Source organism: Asparagus officinalis, chromosome 8 (genome assembly GCF_001876935.1).
Source record: "Asparagus officinalis chromosome 8, Aspof.V1, whole genome shotgun sequence".
NCBI classification, from domain to species: Eukaryota; Viridiplantae; Streptophyta; class Magnoliopsida; order Asparagales; family Asparagaceae; genus Asparagus; species Asparagus officinalis.
In genome coordinates, this window is record NC_033801.1 from 33946753 (window position 1) to 33963939 (window position 17187).

Consider the following 17187-nt stretch of genomic DNA (forward strand, 5'->3'; position numbering starts at 1 on the left):
TCCTAGAAATATAACTTTTTATCAATAAAATTCCTCTTTAATATTTTCTTTGTGGAATCAGAGATCGTTCTTTGTGGATTCAGATAATACCCCTTGGTGAATTTATAAAAATATCAATGTTAAGTATTTCAATGGAGGTGATGGAAGGTAAGGAAAAGTTGGAGAGAAAGAAGAGTAGGGAAGGGATGTGAGTTCTCTTCCCCTTGATTACACCCCATTTTGGAGGAGAGGAGAGGGGGTGGGGTAACAAAGTTTGTGTTATTAGGGGGTGAAATAAGGAGAACTAGGCTGAATAAGTTCACCTCCTAAATATTCTCATACGAGGTGAATGTTTCCTCTAGCTTCATTTTCCCTTATCGCTCTCAATCCAAACAAGCTCTTATTGAAATCGTCTTCTATTTAAAGAAAATTGTGAACCAAATATGGTTTTAGGATACCAAAAGAATTTTTTTTACAGAAATATCCTTATCAGGTGGAAATCATATTCCTAATAATGAATTTGGGTGAACCAAACATCCCCTAATGCTTCAACCTAAAATGGCAGGCCTTAATGAGCATTTTTGCCTACAACCCTGTCGTGCACTTGATCATTGTAAACGTTATAGGTATTTGATAAAAGGGATGTAAAGAGACTTCTAGGTGTTCTTTAGTTGCCATATGGTTCAAACGAAGAATGTTTGGAGGCAAAATTTGGCTCGTATCATTATCGGTTTTTTTTATCTGCATTTTCTTAAATACAATCAAAAAATATTATTGAACATGAGTCTTCTTTTTTCTTTTATTGAGAAAATTTCGTTCATTGTTGTTATTGGTAGTACTTGAGTTTTCTTTCTCACCTTGAATTTTTTCCCATGGAAATGAAAGTAATTCAATAATACCAAATCTTTAGACCAATGACTTATCATTATTGATTTAAAATATACTAATTACCTCGTTTGCATGTAGAAGATGAAATTGGCAATTAGTTGTCAGATTATACCGTAGTTGACTTTGTCAAATAAACAAACTAAATTTGCACATCTGATAGGTTCATTAGGCGCTCTTCTTTTTTTTTTTTGCGCCTTTCTCTCCCGAGGAAACATTAGGTTTTCGTAGTTCACTAGTTAACTTGATGAAAACAGCGTAAGTATCAGTCCTGATTATCTTAAAAACATTATACAAAAGCATGTACTCAAATATACATTGTGCATCTGTAAACTCGTGTTCGTCATTTACTCTGAATCGCATGAGAAGAGGTACTTGCTCACTTTTCTGAGTTAATAATTCCCCTCTTAATTCTGCGTTTGCTCTCTTGTAATAGAAAAATCATAAATAAATATTCATTTCCACTCATCGTCTTAATCCTGCTTTTCCTCAATTTCTCATAACCATAAACTTCTGTTGATGAATGTAATGTAAAACATTGGGACGTAAGTGACTGCTTGCTAGCTTATCGCATTTGATAATATAAACACAAATACATCTCTTATTTTCCCTCTTTTTCTTTTTTCTTTTTGGACATGTGTTCTATAGATACAACTTTTATAGCTTAATACTCTCATTTGCTCTCCATATATATATATACAGCTTCTATAGCCTACCCGTGCCTGTATCTAACAATAGCTTCAAGTGAACGAGCAAAAGGTTAGAACTTTGTACAGGGATTAACATAGAGGATGGCCCCATCAGCAAAGAAGAGATCAATTCCGTCTCAAAAATAGCTGCAAATAAACATGACATATGAAATCAGCCAAAAAAAAAAAGCAAAAATATAACATCAAATAGGATTAATTGTGGATAGACCCCCTGTACTATCGTCCAATTATAGATACCTGTAGTTCTGTTTTTTTTCTTTTTTACAAATAGACCCCCTGAGGGTAAACTGTCACAATATTTCACTCAGAGGGTCTGTCTGCAACAATAGAAGTATAGTTGTCTGTCCACAATTTGGCGATAGTACAGGGGATCAATCCACAAATATCCCTATACAATTGCATACCAGGATTCAGATAACATGGAACCAAGTAGAAGATTTGGGAAAACTGATTGCTCAGAGCAAATATACTTGCCACTGCAACATAGCCAAGTATAGGATCTCATCTAACATCTTTTCTGGCTGGTCTCCAACTTTGGACTTGCTTACTGTTTTCTGCAACATCTGACTCGGATTTGTCGACTCCGCTTCCTGTTTATACTACAATATCAAGAAAACATGACTGGAGGAAGAAGATTTCAAGTAAACAAAAAGGACACTCGACCTTTTTATTTGATGAGTTTGGGATTTAGACTTCTCCGTTTCAGCTTCTTTCTCTTCCCTTTTCCTCTCTAGCTCTGCCTGCTTGCAATTCTCCTGATGCGCCCGCCGAAATATTGTCACAAAATTCCAGAGGATAGAGATAACTATAATTATTGAGTGAATAACAATCAGAAATTATAATCATGGAGTTAGATGCCAGTGTAAGATAATTATTAAAAAAAGGTCATTTACTCTCAAGAAAAATGAAGGATTACATCTAACTGTCTTATTTATATATTGCCCAAGGAACGTGTCAATCCCAGAAATTTCATAAAGATATAGGGAGAAATTGATCTTACAGATCAACCATCCCTTGTATTTGGCCTCTCTTTGATGAGTACACTCAACACTTGCTCAGAAAAGGAGTAGGTGCTCTACTCTCGATAAATGTAATGTTACATCTAGTTGTCTAATCTATACATTGCCATGGAAGTAGGGGTGCATTCGGCCCGGATACGCCTCAGATATAATGCTTACCATATTCATATCCGCTTACCCATCTCGGATACGAATACAAATATACCTCGGTAAGAAAAATTCATATCCACATCCGCTAAAATCGTATATGGTTACGGTTATACATGCAAATATGCATGTGGATACAAAATAGATATGAGAATACTAGATAGTATTGAAAAAAACATAATTCATGTGATACAAAATAGTTCGTTAATATGTTCAATATAACTGAAAAGCTATGATTAGACATCTTGATCATCAAAATTAACCACAAATCCATAATCTGAGAATCGAAAGTATTGTATGAGTATGACTAATATGTATTCAGATATTTCACTACAAAACCATATCTATACCATATCTTATCGGTTATAAATTTGAATAACCATATCCATATCCTAACGGGTACGGTTGTAGATATTTACTCGGATACGGTTACGGTTTAGTACCCCTACATGGAAGCCTCTTGCTCCTGAAAAGCAAAAAATTAAAAGGAAAAAAGGAGAAAACCATGCATCCCTTGTGTTGGCTTCTCTTTGAATATAAACAAGAACTTTGTAAATTCCCTAAAAGAGGTCTTCTATTCAATAAAATGTAAATGCTACATAGGTCTACTTTATATACTACCCAGGTAATGTCTATTGCTTATGGAACGTCAAGGACACTTCCAAAAAATCAATGATATTATTGATAAACTAATTTTATGAAAGCACATGCTCAATTACTCATATACAAGCATGTAAAAATTCAGTCTTTAAGGGATATTTTCTCAAAAGAAAATGTTGGGTTAAACCCAAGACCTAATAGAGCAGGGTCCCAACGAATAGTAGAGCGGAAATAATAAAATGAACACACAAATTTACGTGAAAAACCCCTAAATGAATTTGGGGTAAAACTATGGGCAAAATCCACTATTAGGAAAAACTTTAGAGTTACAATATCTCTTTACAATGAGAAACTCTCTATTTTTTCACTCTTCAATATGTGGAGTTGTTTCTGGGATGATTTTTCTTAAAGAGTTTTGGGCTTTTAGTTACAGCAGCTGGGAAAACACTACTCCTAATTTTTTAAGATTTTCTTTTTAAATATTTTTTTAAAGCTCGGTGCAAAACTCTTTTTTTGGTGTGTGGGGGCCGCACCTTTTTCTTTCTTTCAAACATTATGGCTAACAATCTCTCACTTGAAAATTTGATTGTCAATCATATCTTCACACTATTCTTTTTTATCTTGCCATCTTCATATTGCTCACGTCTCCGACAGACCACAAGAGGATTGACACCAAATAAATTTATCAGTATTGATTACTTTTGTCACAAAATCTGATAGGTTGTCTTTGGTGTGAATTTTCTACATATCCATTGTTCCTTCTTCCACTTTCTCATGAACAAAATAGTAGTGAACTCGAATGTGTTTTATCTTTGAATGAAAGGCTAGATTTCTTGCCAAATGTGAAGCATTCTGACTATCATAAAATAGAAAAATCTTCTTTTATTCATGCCCGAGTTCCTCCAGTATCATTCTCAACCATATTTTCTATTTACTAGCTTGTGTAGCTGCTACATATTCTGTTTTTGTTGTTGATGTAGCCACAACTGACTGCAGTTTTAAAACCCAGCTTATAGCTCCTCCAGCAATTGCAAACACATAACCTATGGTGGATTTGTTATTATCACGATCACCTGCATAATCAGAATCAACATATCCATTGACAATAAAATCTGATACCCATAACATAATGTAACATTTGAGGTTCCTTTAATATAGCTTAGGACCCTCTTTATAGCATTCAAATGCTCTTTACCAGGATTCGCCATGTATCAACTAACTACTCTCACTACTTGTGCAATATTTGGTCTTGTACAAATCATAACGAACATTAAACTTCCCACTGCTGATGCATACGGTACTCGAGACATCTCCATCCTCTTCTTCACTGCTAGGATTCATACTGGAGGATAATTTGAAATTAATAGGAAGTACGGTAGAAATTGACTTACAATCTTGCATGTTAAAACGCCGTAAGATTTTTTTCAAATAATTCTTCTGAGAAAGCCAAGTCTTCTTATTAATTCTGTCTCGATAAATTTGCATTCCTAAAATCTTGTTTGCAAATTCTAAATCTTTCATTTCAAATTCCTTAGCTAATCGTGTCTTCAATTCTTTGATACGATCTTTGTTGGAGCCTGCGACTAACATGTCGTCAACATACAACAATAAAATAATAAAATTATTTTCACCAAACCTCTTAAAATATGCACAGGGGTTTAAATTAAGTCTGTTGTATCCAAGGCTCATGATGAATGAATCAAATCTCTTATAGCAACACCTTTGTCTGTTTTAGATCGTACAGAAATTTGGTTAACCTATAAACCAAGTTCTCTTTTCTTTTTTCTTCAAAACATTCTAATTGGAGCATGTAAATTTTTTCTTCAAGATCTTCATGAAGAAATGATGTTTTCACATCTAGCTGTTCTAGATGTAAGTTAAATATAGCGCTCATAGTCAGGACTATTCGGAGTGTTGTAAATCAAACTAAGGAGAAAATATTTTATTAAAATCAATACATTCTTTCTGATCATATCCTTTTACTACTAATCTAGCACGATATCACTCCACTTGATCATCGTTATTTCCCTTGATTTTATAGACCTATTTATTTTCAATAATCTTTCTTCCTTGTGGTAGTGACACAAGTATCCAAGTCTTATTCTTGTGGAGAGCTTTAATTTCTTCCTGCATTGCTGTCATCCACAAAGATGCATCTGTGCTATTTATAGCTTCATGAAAAGTTGATAGCTCTCTATCCTTTGTTAGAAAACAGTATGCAATATTTTTCTCCATAATATACTCCGAGTGCCAAGTCAGTGGTCTTCTCTCACGAGTTGACCTTCGAACTTCTAGAGCATCGAACTCGACTAGTTCTTGTACATCATGCTCTAGTGTTGCTTTAAAAGAATTTGAATTATTTTCTACCTGAACAGCTATAGTCTCTGAATTCTTCCTTGAACAGCTTTCTGTTTACTTTGTAGTTGGTTATCTACAAAGATAATATCTCAGCTGACGATAACCTTGCGGGTAGTGAGATCCCATAAACGATACCCCTTTACTCTATCAGCATACTCTAAGAATATACATTTTATGGATTTTGAATCCAACTTTATAATTTCTTAGGCATTATACAATACGTACACTAAACTTTCAAATATATGAAGGTTGGAATAATCAGCTGGCTTGTCGGTCCACATCTCTATCGGCGTCTTTAACTGTATTACGGTTGATAGAGATCGATTCACCACATAACATGTAGTTTTTACTGCTTCCGCCCAAAAGAGTTTATCCATATTTACAGTTGTCAACATTGCTCCTATTCTTTCCAACAGAGTTCTGTTCATCCGCTCCGCTACTCCATTTTGTTGAGTGTATGCAGTACTGTATTGTCTTTTGATGCCTTCTTACTTGCAGAATGTAAGAAATTCACCGTTTGTGTATTCTCCTCCATTATCTGACCTCAAGCACTTGATCTTTTCAGATTTAAACTCGACTCGCACTTTGTAAGCTTTAAAGACTGAGAACACATCTACTTTCTTCTTGATAAGGTACACCTAACATCTTCTGAAATAATCATCAATAAAGTACACTATGGATATAACTAGTGCTCCTCCTATGGACTGTAACTGGTGTTTGCCATATCAGAATAAACCAGCTCCAGAATAGCCTTGCTTCTAGAAATTGATGTGTTAAACTTCAGCTGACGCCGCCTACTTGTAACACAATGCTCGCAGAAGGGAATAGCTACCGATTTGAGTTTAGGAAGCAGCTTTTGATCGGAGAGAATCTTCAAGCATTGTTCTGACATGTAGCCTAGTTTACGATGCCACATCATGGTTTGTTCTTCTCTACGGCTAGTTGATGCCACACATGAATCAGCATCCTGCACGGTTTCTTCCCTGAGCATGTATAGATTTACAGCTATCTTTTCTCCTTTTATCACAATAAACGCCCCTCTAACAATTTTTATTATCTCATGTTCAATATGGGTTTTACATCCAAGCTCATCGAATTGTCCTAAAGACAATAGATTTTTCTTCAAGCCTTTCACATGTCGTACATCTTGAATGGTGCGTATTGTACCATCAAACACTTTAATTTTGATAGTGCTAATATCAAAAATTTTCAAAGCATTGCCCATAAATACAGATACTCCATAGGTTCATATTTGTGAAATCATTCTCTACGGGAGGTCATGTGCCAAGAAGTTGTTGAATTCAGAAGCCAGACATCAGCAAATATCTTTTTGCCTTCATCAACAGTGGTGTAGGCTGTCTAAAAATCACAATGGATAGCTGAGTCTCCATCGAACACTGATGATGGAAGTTACAATCTGACGACTTCCAGAAGGCTACAATTCGAAGATTTTCACATGTCAAAGAGTTAAAGCAAAGATTACAAAACGACAGTCTTTAGCAATACTCTGACAGAAAGGATTACAAATCGACGATCTCTTCAAACCAAGACGTGGAAACCCTCTCTGCGTAAACGCAGCTTATCAATCGCTGCCCAACGCAGCTCCAATCGCTGCCAAGCACAGCTCGAACCTAGCTCCAATCGCTGCCAAGCACAGCTCGAACCTAGCTCCAATCGCTGCCAAGCACAGCTCGAACGCAGCTCCATCGCTGCCCAACGCAGCTTATCAATCGCTGCCCAACGCAGCCCGTCAGTCGCTGCCAAACGCAGCTCAATCACCGCCAGAACGCAGGTCAAGGTTCTGACTCATTCAAACGCGATCGTAACAACTTCGAAGCTGTTCTTCACCCACGATTTGAGGAGTGGCTTTAGTGGGTTGTTACACCCGACTAATGGGGTAACTAAACCTCCATTTAGGCGCGGATTATGGGGGCAGTTACACCCCTAATCCCCCTAATAATAGCAACAAACTCAACAGAGTTAAAGATCGGATTTTTGATAATCAGATCAAGGGGTGGATTTTCGTGGAGAAGATCTTTCGATCAGATCTTCCAGAATCAGAAAAAGGAGGATTGACTCCTTACACAGTCTGGGAAATCAACAGACGGAGGATCTCTAAACCATCACCAGACAAGGCAGTTGTTCCAGTGAGTATAGATATTCGGATCGTCAACGAGAAGCAAACTCGACGCAAACAATCGAGGGAGGCATCTCATCGCTACCAAGAAGAACCCAGAATTAAACAAAGGAGAGAATCCCGATCATTCTCTTCTCTTTTGTAATCAGGAAATCCAATTGTAACTGAGATTAAAGGAATACAAATCAATTTTTCTTTTATTTCTTTTACTGCAAATTTTTCCACAAACAATCCCTTTTGTGAGAGATTTGAGAGATTGTTTGAGGGTTTTATTTGTGGAACCTTGTGTGATTGTAAACCCTATTTGTATTCTCTTTTTCTCTCTAATAGTAGATCTCCCCCCTCCTTGCCCCGTGGATATAGGCAACTTGTCGAACCACGTAAAATAGTTTGTCTTGCAGTGATTTGTAATAGCGTGTTAGGTTTCCTCGACAAGTCAGTCCTAGAACTGATGAGAGGAAGAGTGTATATCCCACTTTGTTGAGATATATCATTATTGATTCTTGTTTCCTTTGTGAAACAGGAATTTAGTTGTGATCTTACTCTCTTGTTGTGCTCGAGAAGCACTGCAGAAAATCTCCTCTTAAAAGTCGGCGGCTCTCCTATTTTTTTTTTTTTTTGCCGCTTTTTCCCTTGCAATTTTCCCTTGCACTCATCCGAAAAACCCTAGCATGGGTATTAATAGGAGAGCAGGACAGCGGAGACGTGGGTGGGCCGCACCTGGGCTTCCGCGCTCGTGGGCGCGCTCATGGGTGTGGCCCCCACATTCTTGTTGAGGATACACAACCCCCCTAATGCGATTTGGAAATAGAGATTTAGGAGAAAAGAGAGAAAATCAAACAATCTTAAACACACAAGATTTACATGGTTCGCTTCTCTATTTGAGAAACTACGTCCACGGCCGCCGCAGGAGAAAAATTCACTATTTTTTCATCTTCTCTCGTCAATAGAGCGATAAGTCCTCAAAGTTGCCCTGAACGCAACACTTCTACCTTATCGACTCTCGTCAATAGAGCGATAAGTCCTCAAAGTTGCCCTGAACGCAACACTTCTACCTTATCGACTCTCGTCAATAGAGCGATAAGTCCTCAAAGTTGCCCTGAACGCAACACTTCTACCTTATCGACTCTCGTCAATAGAGCGATAAGTCCTCAAAGTTGCCCTGAACGCAACACTTCTACCTTATCGACTCTCGTCAATAGAGCGATAAGTCCTCAAAGTTGCCCTGAACGCAACACTTCTACCTTATCGACTCTCGTCAATAGAGCGATAAGTCCTCAAAGTTGCCCTGAACGCAACACTTCTACCTTATCGACTCTCGTCAATAGAGCGATAAGTCCTCAAAGTTGCCCTGAACGCAACACTTCTACCTTATCGACTCTCGTCAATAGAGCGATAAGTCCTCAAAGTTGCCCTGAACGCAACACTTCTACCTTATCGACTCTCGTCAATAGAGCGATAAGTCCTCAAAGTTGCCCTGAACGCAACACTTCTACCTTATCGACTCTCGTCAATAGAGCGATAAGTCCTCAAAGTTGCCCTGAACGCAACGCTTCTACCTTATCGACTCTCGTCGATAGAGCGATAAGTCCTCAAAGTTGCCCTGAACGCAACACTTCTACCTTATCGACTCTCGTCAATAGAGCGATAAGTCCTCAAAGTTGCCCTGAACGCAACACTTCTACCTTATCGACTCTCGTCAATAGAGCGATAAGTCCTCAAAGTTGCCCTGAACGCAACACTTCTACCTTATCGACTCTCGTCAATAGAGCGATAAGTCCTCAAAGTTGCCCTGAACGCAACACTTCTACCTTATCGACTCTCGTCAATAGAGCGATAAGTCCTCAAAGTTGCCCTGAACGCAACACTTCTACCTTATCGACTCTCGTCAATAGAGCGATAAGTCCTCAAAGTTGCCCTGAACGCAACACTTCTACCTTATCGACTCTCGTCAATAGAGCGATAAGTCCTCAAAGTTGCCCTGAACGCAACACTTCTACCTTATCGACTCTCGTCAATAGAGCGATAAGTCCTCAAAGTTGCCCTGAACGCAACACTTCTACCTTATCGACTCTCGTCAATAGAGCGATAAGTCCTCAAAGTTGCCCTGAACGCAACACTTCTACCTTATCGACTCTCGTCAATAGAGCGATAAGTCCTCAAAGTTGCTCCAATCGCAACACTTCTAGTTTATCGACTCTCGTCAATAGAGCGATAAGTCCTCAAAGTTGCTCCAATCGCAACACCTTCCACTCGTCGACTCTTAACAATAGAGCGACGGGACCACAAAGTGTGCCACGTTAATACTGTATTCCTGGCATTTACATTATTCTTCCAGTATTTAAGGCAAAAGCATAATACAAGAGGAATAAATAGTTGTTGTCGCAATATCAAATTGGTATTTCATTGTTCCATGTCAAAACATGATATGAAAAAGAAACAATAAAAAGCCAAACGGCAACACTACCTTTATTTAAAGGAAAACAAGGTGACCTAAGATAAGTGTTGTTCCTACCAAAAGAACGATACGAAAACAGGCTCATCAATTCATCAGATCAAATGAAGTTAGCTGAGACTTAATGTCAGAAAGTTTTTCTTCATGGTCGGCCCGAACCAGCATCTCGGCCCGTTTCCGAAGCTCGTCCTCACTAGACAGCATGGCAGATACCTCCTTCTTAGCCTCTTCCAGAGCACCAGCCTTGGCACGGTAATTCACCAGGGAAGCAGCACTTTTGACGTTGAGCTCAGTGACAATAGATTCTTCTCGTTTGAATTGAGCCTTCATCCTAGTCAACTCCACTTCAGCGGCAGCGATCTTCTCTCGCAAATTCTCCAGAGAAGTATTCGAAAGTGTCAGCTCAACTTGTTTTTGAGCATGTAGCTGTTGCAGTTGTTCAACCTCAACCTCTTCCTCAGCTATATGACGTTGAGCGGCTTCATACTTATTGAGTTCTTCGGCTCGAATCTTCTCAAAAGTAGATGCAATTTGCGCTTGGATATCAGCGCGACCCAAAGCCTCCAAGAATCTGAGTTGTCCCTCTAGACGTGAGATAGCTTCAGAGCAGCGCTGAACGACGTCGACGTCACCTACAAGCTTGAGGTTGTTCAAACTATTCGTGAGCATGGGTTTGAAGGTATCAAAAGTATCTCGTCCGGCTAGCACAACCTCAATTATTTTCTTGGTAAGCCCTCTCAAGTAGTCAAGGGAAATCTTGACAAAATCTGGTACGTCTGCGGGGCTCGAAACAGCAATAGGCGACGGTACAGAAACTTCTGAAGATGCTAAGCCAAGTAAAAGACCAGCAGGCGATTTCGGTGTAGTAGCTTGTGAAGGAGTGCCGATATCCAGCTGAGATGGACTCGATTGCAAAGCCATCAGTTCCCCCATTTGAGATGACCTTGGAACGTCTACCACTTCGGTAGAGGCTAGAGAAATTGTCAGTAAAGTCGTCGGTGGAAGAGCCGTTGTGGAGGTCTCCAAACGAGGTGGCTCTGACACCTGAGCTGGTGGTGGTATAAGCTGTTGCGTCGAAGGAGGGGTGACAGTACTCGCTTCATGTATCATAGGATCTGTATAAGAAATCTATTTAAATACAGAGAAGAGATTAGCTGAGCTGAAACAAACGGCACTTACCATCGAGGGGTAGGGGAATGTAGGCTGACGCTTTGTCGGAAAAGGATGATGGTGGGATATACCAGTCTTCTGGATCATCGCTGTCATCACCCAAGTTGTCATCATTTTCATCACCTCCACCTTGGTCTCCATCATCATTCATATCATCATCACCCCCACCTTGGTCACCCTCATCATTCATATCATCATCGCCGTCGCTATGATCCATGGGCTCATCCTCGCCTACGGAAGAAAATGCTGATGCATCTTCGGTGATTGTAGGCTTTGCTATGATCCCAGTGGTAGGGCTAAGCTGTGAATCGCCTACAATTGGCAATAACACAGAGGTGGAAGGAGACTTGTCTGTTGCTGGGTCTTGCTGGGCAGTCACAATAGGTTCGGGGACAGGAGGTATATCTTCTACCACGTGAGAAGTAGTGGAGGCAGTATCATGAAGCGTGCCTTCGGGGACAAACTCCGCACCCCCTGCAAAAGATTCATCTCCATGCTCTTCTTCATGCAATGAACGAGCAGAAGGATCATGGCCTCCTAAAGCAGGACTAACTGTGGGGAGAGTAGGCTGAGGCGAGAGTTCCAGAGCAGTCGATTCTTGTTCTTCTTCTTCAGAACGCCATGTTTTCTGAGCGTCCGACATAAGTTTGGAAGCAGGGGGTTCAAGCGTTAACTTCCGACGAGCTCTTTTGTCATACTTGGCTTCTTCGACCGCCCCCAGCGCCCTTTTGCCCGTAGCACTCTGACTCCGGGTCAGAACTCTTGAAGGTTGTACCTTGTGGGTATCCGGTATCCTGATCTCTTCCTGAGCTCGCTCTGGTGACTGTTGCCGTTCACCCTCCGTAATCGACTTTTCATATGACAAATATTCATTGGCACCCCGGGCACGGAACCGCTTAGCACTCTTCTTTGAAGCATACCATTTGCGGATGTCTCTTAAGCAGGAGGTATTCATGTGGTAAGCTGAAATCTGAGAAGCGGCCTGGTACCATGTACAGAAGCTCAAAGAAGTACGAGCATTGGGCGTCTTATGTGGTAGTCGGAATTTTGCTCCGGTACAACCAGCTACTGAGTAGTACCAAGCTCTTGCTCCTTCATACACATTACCTGTGTATGCAAGAGTAGGGTTTGGGTTCCCAACATAGAGCTGATCATAGCCAAATTGCCGAGAAAAACGATAAGGCTGATATGGTTCAATAAAGCATTTTCTCCCTTGTCGAAAAATAAGATAGCCCGAACGAATGTTTATGAGCCATCAAAAGGCACCCCTGCTAAGCATGGTGAAAGAATTCGGTCCCGGAGTGTCTTGATGAAGTTCTCCATACGCGCCGCCCTCGAAAGCGGGAAACTTACAAGCAATCTCGTAATTATAATCCCGTCTCAATATTTCACGGAATCTAACTTGATACCAACCGGCCCATTCAGAGGTTTCTAATTGCTGAACAAGAGGAGTTGAGGTGCCACTTGATTCAGGAGTCGTCATTATCGGAGGGCAATGCAACACAAACCAAGACACCAAATAAATGTATGGCATCGGTACTCGAGGGGTTGGGGTCTGAATGATAGTCTTCCCGTCGGAATCCACTTTCTTGACAGCAACAAATTCGGAAGATAGTTCCCGCAAACCACTTTGTAAGCAGCACACCATGGCTGAAAGAAGATTCAAGGGTCGTCCCCATAAGCCAATAGAACGGCGGGGGACAAAACTTCTACTGTAATAGCATCCACTGGCCTTGTGGGGACCACACAACGCTTCAACCAAATAGTTAGAAAACCAGCAAACAAAGCCATGTCGGAGATTGGAACTTCTGCCTGATAGTGGAAACTTTCAAACGTGGTAAACGCCGGGAAGACATCCTCCTCAACCTCGCAAGTATAATGAGAAGTTGCGTCATTGATACGTTCCGTGATCTCCTCAAGGGTACTGGCCGCTAAGCGAGTCACCTCAGCTTCTTTGTCCCACAGATTGTGGAAAAGATATTCCGCCCATTGTCCTTGTTTCACGCCGCTTGCTCTTTTCCCAGTAATTTGCGCACATATCTGGAAATGGCACATCAATTCCCAGTAAGTGTCGTAGATTTCGGGAGCACCATTTTTCAGGATCTCTAATTCCCTGCTTCCGGGAACAAACTCCTCATAAGGCAATTCCCCAAAAGACAGTCCAGAAATCTCAAACAAAATGGCACATCAATTCCCAGTAAGTGTCGTAGATTTCGGGAGCACCATTTTTCAGGATCTCTAATTCTTCCGAGAACAAACTCCTCATAAGGCAATTCCCCAAAAGACAGTCCAGAAATCTCAAATATTTCGTGGAGAGCGAAGCCCAGCTCACCAACTGGAGTGAAAAAGGTGCCGGTGTGAGGGTTGTAGAATTCCAGCATAGCGAAGAGTCCGCTGTAATTCGGAGGAATACCGTATCGAGTGGCTGTTATAGGAACTCTCAAATCCGAAATTCTCAAGGGTTCTTCTAGTTCCTCCAAGACGAAATTTATCATCCGGGCCCACCAGTCCGCATCACTGGAGTGAACCCAAGTAGGGGCCCTGAAATCCCGAGCAGGGAACTCTCCTTTGACAGAAATAAATGTTCTGATAAACACCTCCGCTAACTTAGCAGACTCTCCGACGGGGTGCTCTTTTTGGAATAAACCTGGCTTCAAAGCCATGAAATTATTGAAACCAGCGGGATGAGTACCCCGATGAGTGATGTGCCCCGTAGCAACACCGCCTTGGTCTTGAACAAGTTCCCAATTCATCGACCGCGGGATAGAAGCGCACTGATAATAAGAAATCGGCCACATCCGCTCCAAATTGGGAAGGAAAAGACGACAGTTGTTGACTACCTTCAGCCATTTGTAATTCCCCTCGGACATCCGCTTGGGGTCCATTTTTACGGAATCCCCGAATAGGAAGGACGGCTTCTTTAAAATCTCACGCTCTGCGGTTTTAAATTTGGCATTTGTAACCAAAGACCTGAGAGTCTCAGGAAAGGCTTGAGTGATGAGCTTCGACCGTTCTTTGTGGGTGTTCTGAAACACTGGATATTCAAAGGCGAAGCTGAAGATTGTATTCTTCTCCGCACCTCCCGCATGACCGAAGTAGTGGTTGAAAGAAAGAGGCTCTTTGGAGTAGCATACTGCAAATAGAAAAATTAGTCATAAGAAGTCTAACTCAAGAATACAAGGTTCAAACCTGCGTTCGGGGTCTTGAACGCAGGGTCTCAACCTGCATCCGAAATTCTAAACGCAAGGTTCAGACCTGCGTTCGGGGTCTTGAACGCAGGGTCTCAACCTGCATCCAAAATTCTAAACACAAGGTTCAGACCTGCGTCCAAAATTTTTTAAACGCAGGGTCTGAACCTACGTTGAAATTTCAGGAACGATGGAGCTAGCCATACGTTTAATTGGTAAACACTGAGAATTATCTTTTGAGTTTAAAGATGGAATACGGATCGCCAATCAAGGGTCGAAAATGAGAGATCTGTCAAATCGACTTCCAATGGGTCAATCTTACCATTGGTTGAAGGAACTAGCGACGAAGGCGTGAGAACTTGATCATCCCCGGAGGCTCTAGCCAAAGGAACATCCGGAGCTTGGGCGGTCTTCGATTTGGAGGCCATTTTCTTCTTGGGTCCCATGGCAACCATGGAGTGGAAAACGAAGATGGGCGGAATATTCAGGAACGGACCCTTTCTTCCGTTGAAGCGCTGGAGAAGATGAACAGTAGCCCTATTTAGAAATCAAACAAGAAAGGGAAAAGTCGAATGACTTTTTGATTTGACCTCAGTGGTCCATTTATAAACAGCTGTAGCTGTCAAATCGAAACGAGATTTTAGGTAAAATCTCACCTGAAACGTGATTCTCGCGTTTTCAAATGAAGGGGAGGAGGGGTTTTTCAAACTACCAAACGCACCCTCACGGTCAAACAGTCGAACGCATGATTTAGACATGCGTTCTGATGACTGCACTCACATAAATAACACCTTCAAAGGGGTTAATATTCCAAGCAATAATCAGACTGCTGAGATCATTCTACCCTAGACAAGCTGATCGAGAAGAGTCTTTCGAAGCTGTCCTCCTGACTAAGCTGGGGATGAAAGTCTGTTCATGCAAGCTGAGGTCCAAGCCATTATTGACAAAGCAAACAAGAAGGAGGATGTCGACAAAATTTGCCTAAAACCCTGAGATGCTCTACTCAGTCTACGATGGAATACATTTAATCAGCAAAGTTTTGGGATCCAAAGTATTCCGAAAATTCGTCCCAGTCAACCGCGAACTTTCGAAAACTTTGGAGGGGGTTCTGTAGGCTGTCTAAAAATCACAATGGATAGCTGAGTCTCCATCGAACACTGATGATGGAAGTTACAATCTGACGACTTCCAGAAGGCTACAATTCGAAGATTTTCACATGTCAAAGAGTTAAAGCAAAGATTACAAAACGACAGTCTTTAGCAATACTCTGACAGAAAGGATTACAAATCGACGATCTCTTCAAACCAAGACGTGGAAGTCCTCCCCGCGTACCATCATCAAGACACTACACCGATTCAATCACCTACGCCGCTTCAACAGCTATAAACACGAATGCAGCTTCTTATGTGAGATGATTGATCTTGATGGCTGCGACAACAACATGACTGATATCATGTTAGCAACCATTAGAGGTGCTGATGAGCAGTGTAATGATATTCGACACACTCAGTGGAGATCATGACCTGCAGTTGATAGAGCGTTATTGAGATGCCTCAATTGTCACAAATGGCCTGAATAAGACCTTCTTTACTGGTCTTTGGTGTCATCCATATATAAAGACAGAGAAATCTAAATACTACAACAATCAACAGCTAGAACGCAGCTCCAATCGCTGCCAAGCACAGCTCGAACGCAGCTCCAATCGCTGCCAAGCACAGCTCGAACGCAGCTCCATCGCTGCCCAACGCAGCTTATCAATCGCTGCCCAACGCAGCTTATCAACCGCTGCCCAACGCAGCTTAGATTTTTGATAATCAGATCAAGAGAGATTTCTTTTCATTAATCGGAGGGGGATCTTTCGATCAAATCTTCCAGAATCAGAAAAAGGAGGATTGACTCCTTACACAGTCTGGGAAATCAACAGACGGAGGAACTCTAAGCAATCGGTATTTAGTTTATTAACCGAATTATTTTCGGTTCCAACAACTCTATCATTAGAGTTTGTTACTTGTTCTGAATCACAAAACTCGTCAAGAGTTATCAACCAGACAAGACAGTTGTTCCAGTGAGTATAGATATTCGGATCGTCAACGAGAAGCAAACTCGACGCAAACAATCGAGGGAGGCATCTCATCGCTACCAAGAAGAACCCAGAATTAAACAAAGGAGAGAATCCCGATCATTCTCTTCTCTTTTGTAATCAGGAAATCCAATTGTAACTGAGATTAAAGGAATACAAATTAATTTTTCTTTTATTTCTTTTACTGCAAATTTTTTCACAAACAAGTGGCTGCTCCACTGTATAAAATTTCATCATCATCTGATGTGCTGACAACGCATCATTGAGATATTGATGGCTCTGAAGATTTTTTATTACCACTCTTCTTATTGTGCTAGCACTCCGATTTCACATACCCCTTTTTCCACAGTTGTAGCATTTTAATATTCTTACTTTTTGGTTTTGATCTACCATGGGTATGACTCCTACTAGAGCCACGTAGTGTTTTAAAAAATGTCCAGGGCGACCGCCTAGGCGCCC

The 17187-nt window shown here is 40.9% G+C and overlaps 1 protein-coding gene across 10 annotated transcripts in view; it reads right to left on the minus strand.

Moving 5' to 3' along the window:
• Positions 1338–17187, minus strand: part of LOC109823004 (formin-like protein 5) — a 48296-nt gene continuing 32446 nt past the window's right edge. For 3 of the 10 annotated variants that reach the window (XM_020389317.1, XM_020389316.1, XM_020389319.1), the window contains 2 exons: positions 2238–2379; positions 1981–2164 (listed from right to left, as the gene is read on the minus strand). In XM_020389317.1, the coding sequence (XP_020244906.1) occupies positions 2119–2164; positions 2238–2379 (188 nt within the window). In that variant the 3' untranslated portion in view covers positions 1981–2118. Of the gene's footprint in view, positions 1701–1978; positions 2174–2237; positions 2380–17187 lie in introns of those variants that run through there. The other 7 variants (XR_002242369.1, XM_020389318.1, XM_020389320.1 and 4 more) reach the window with 7 other exon arrangements.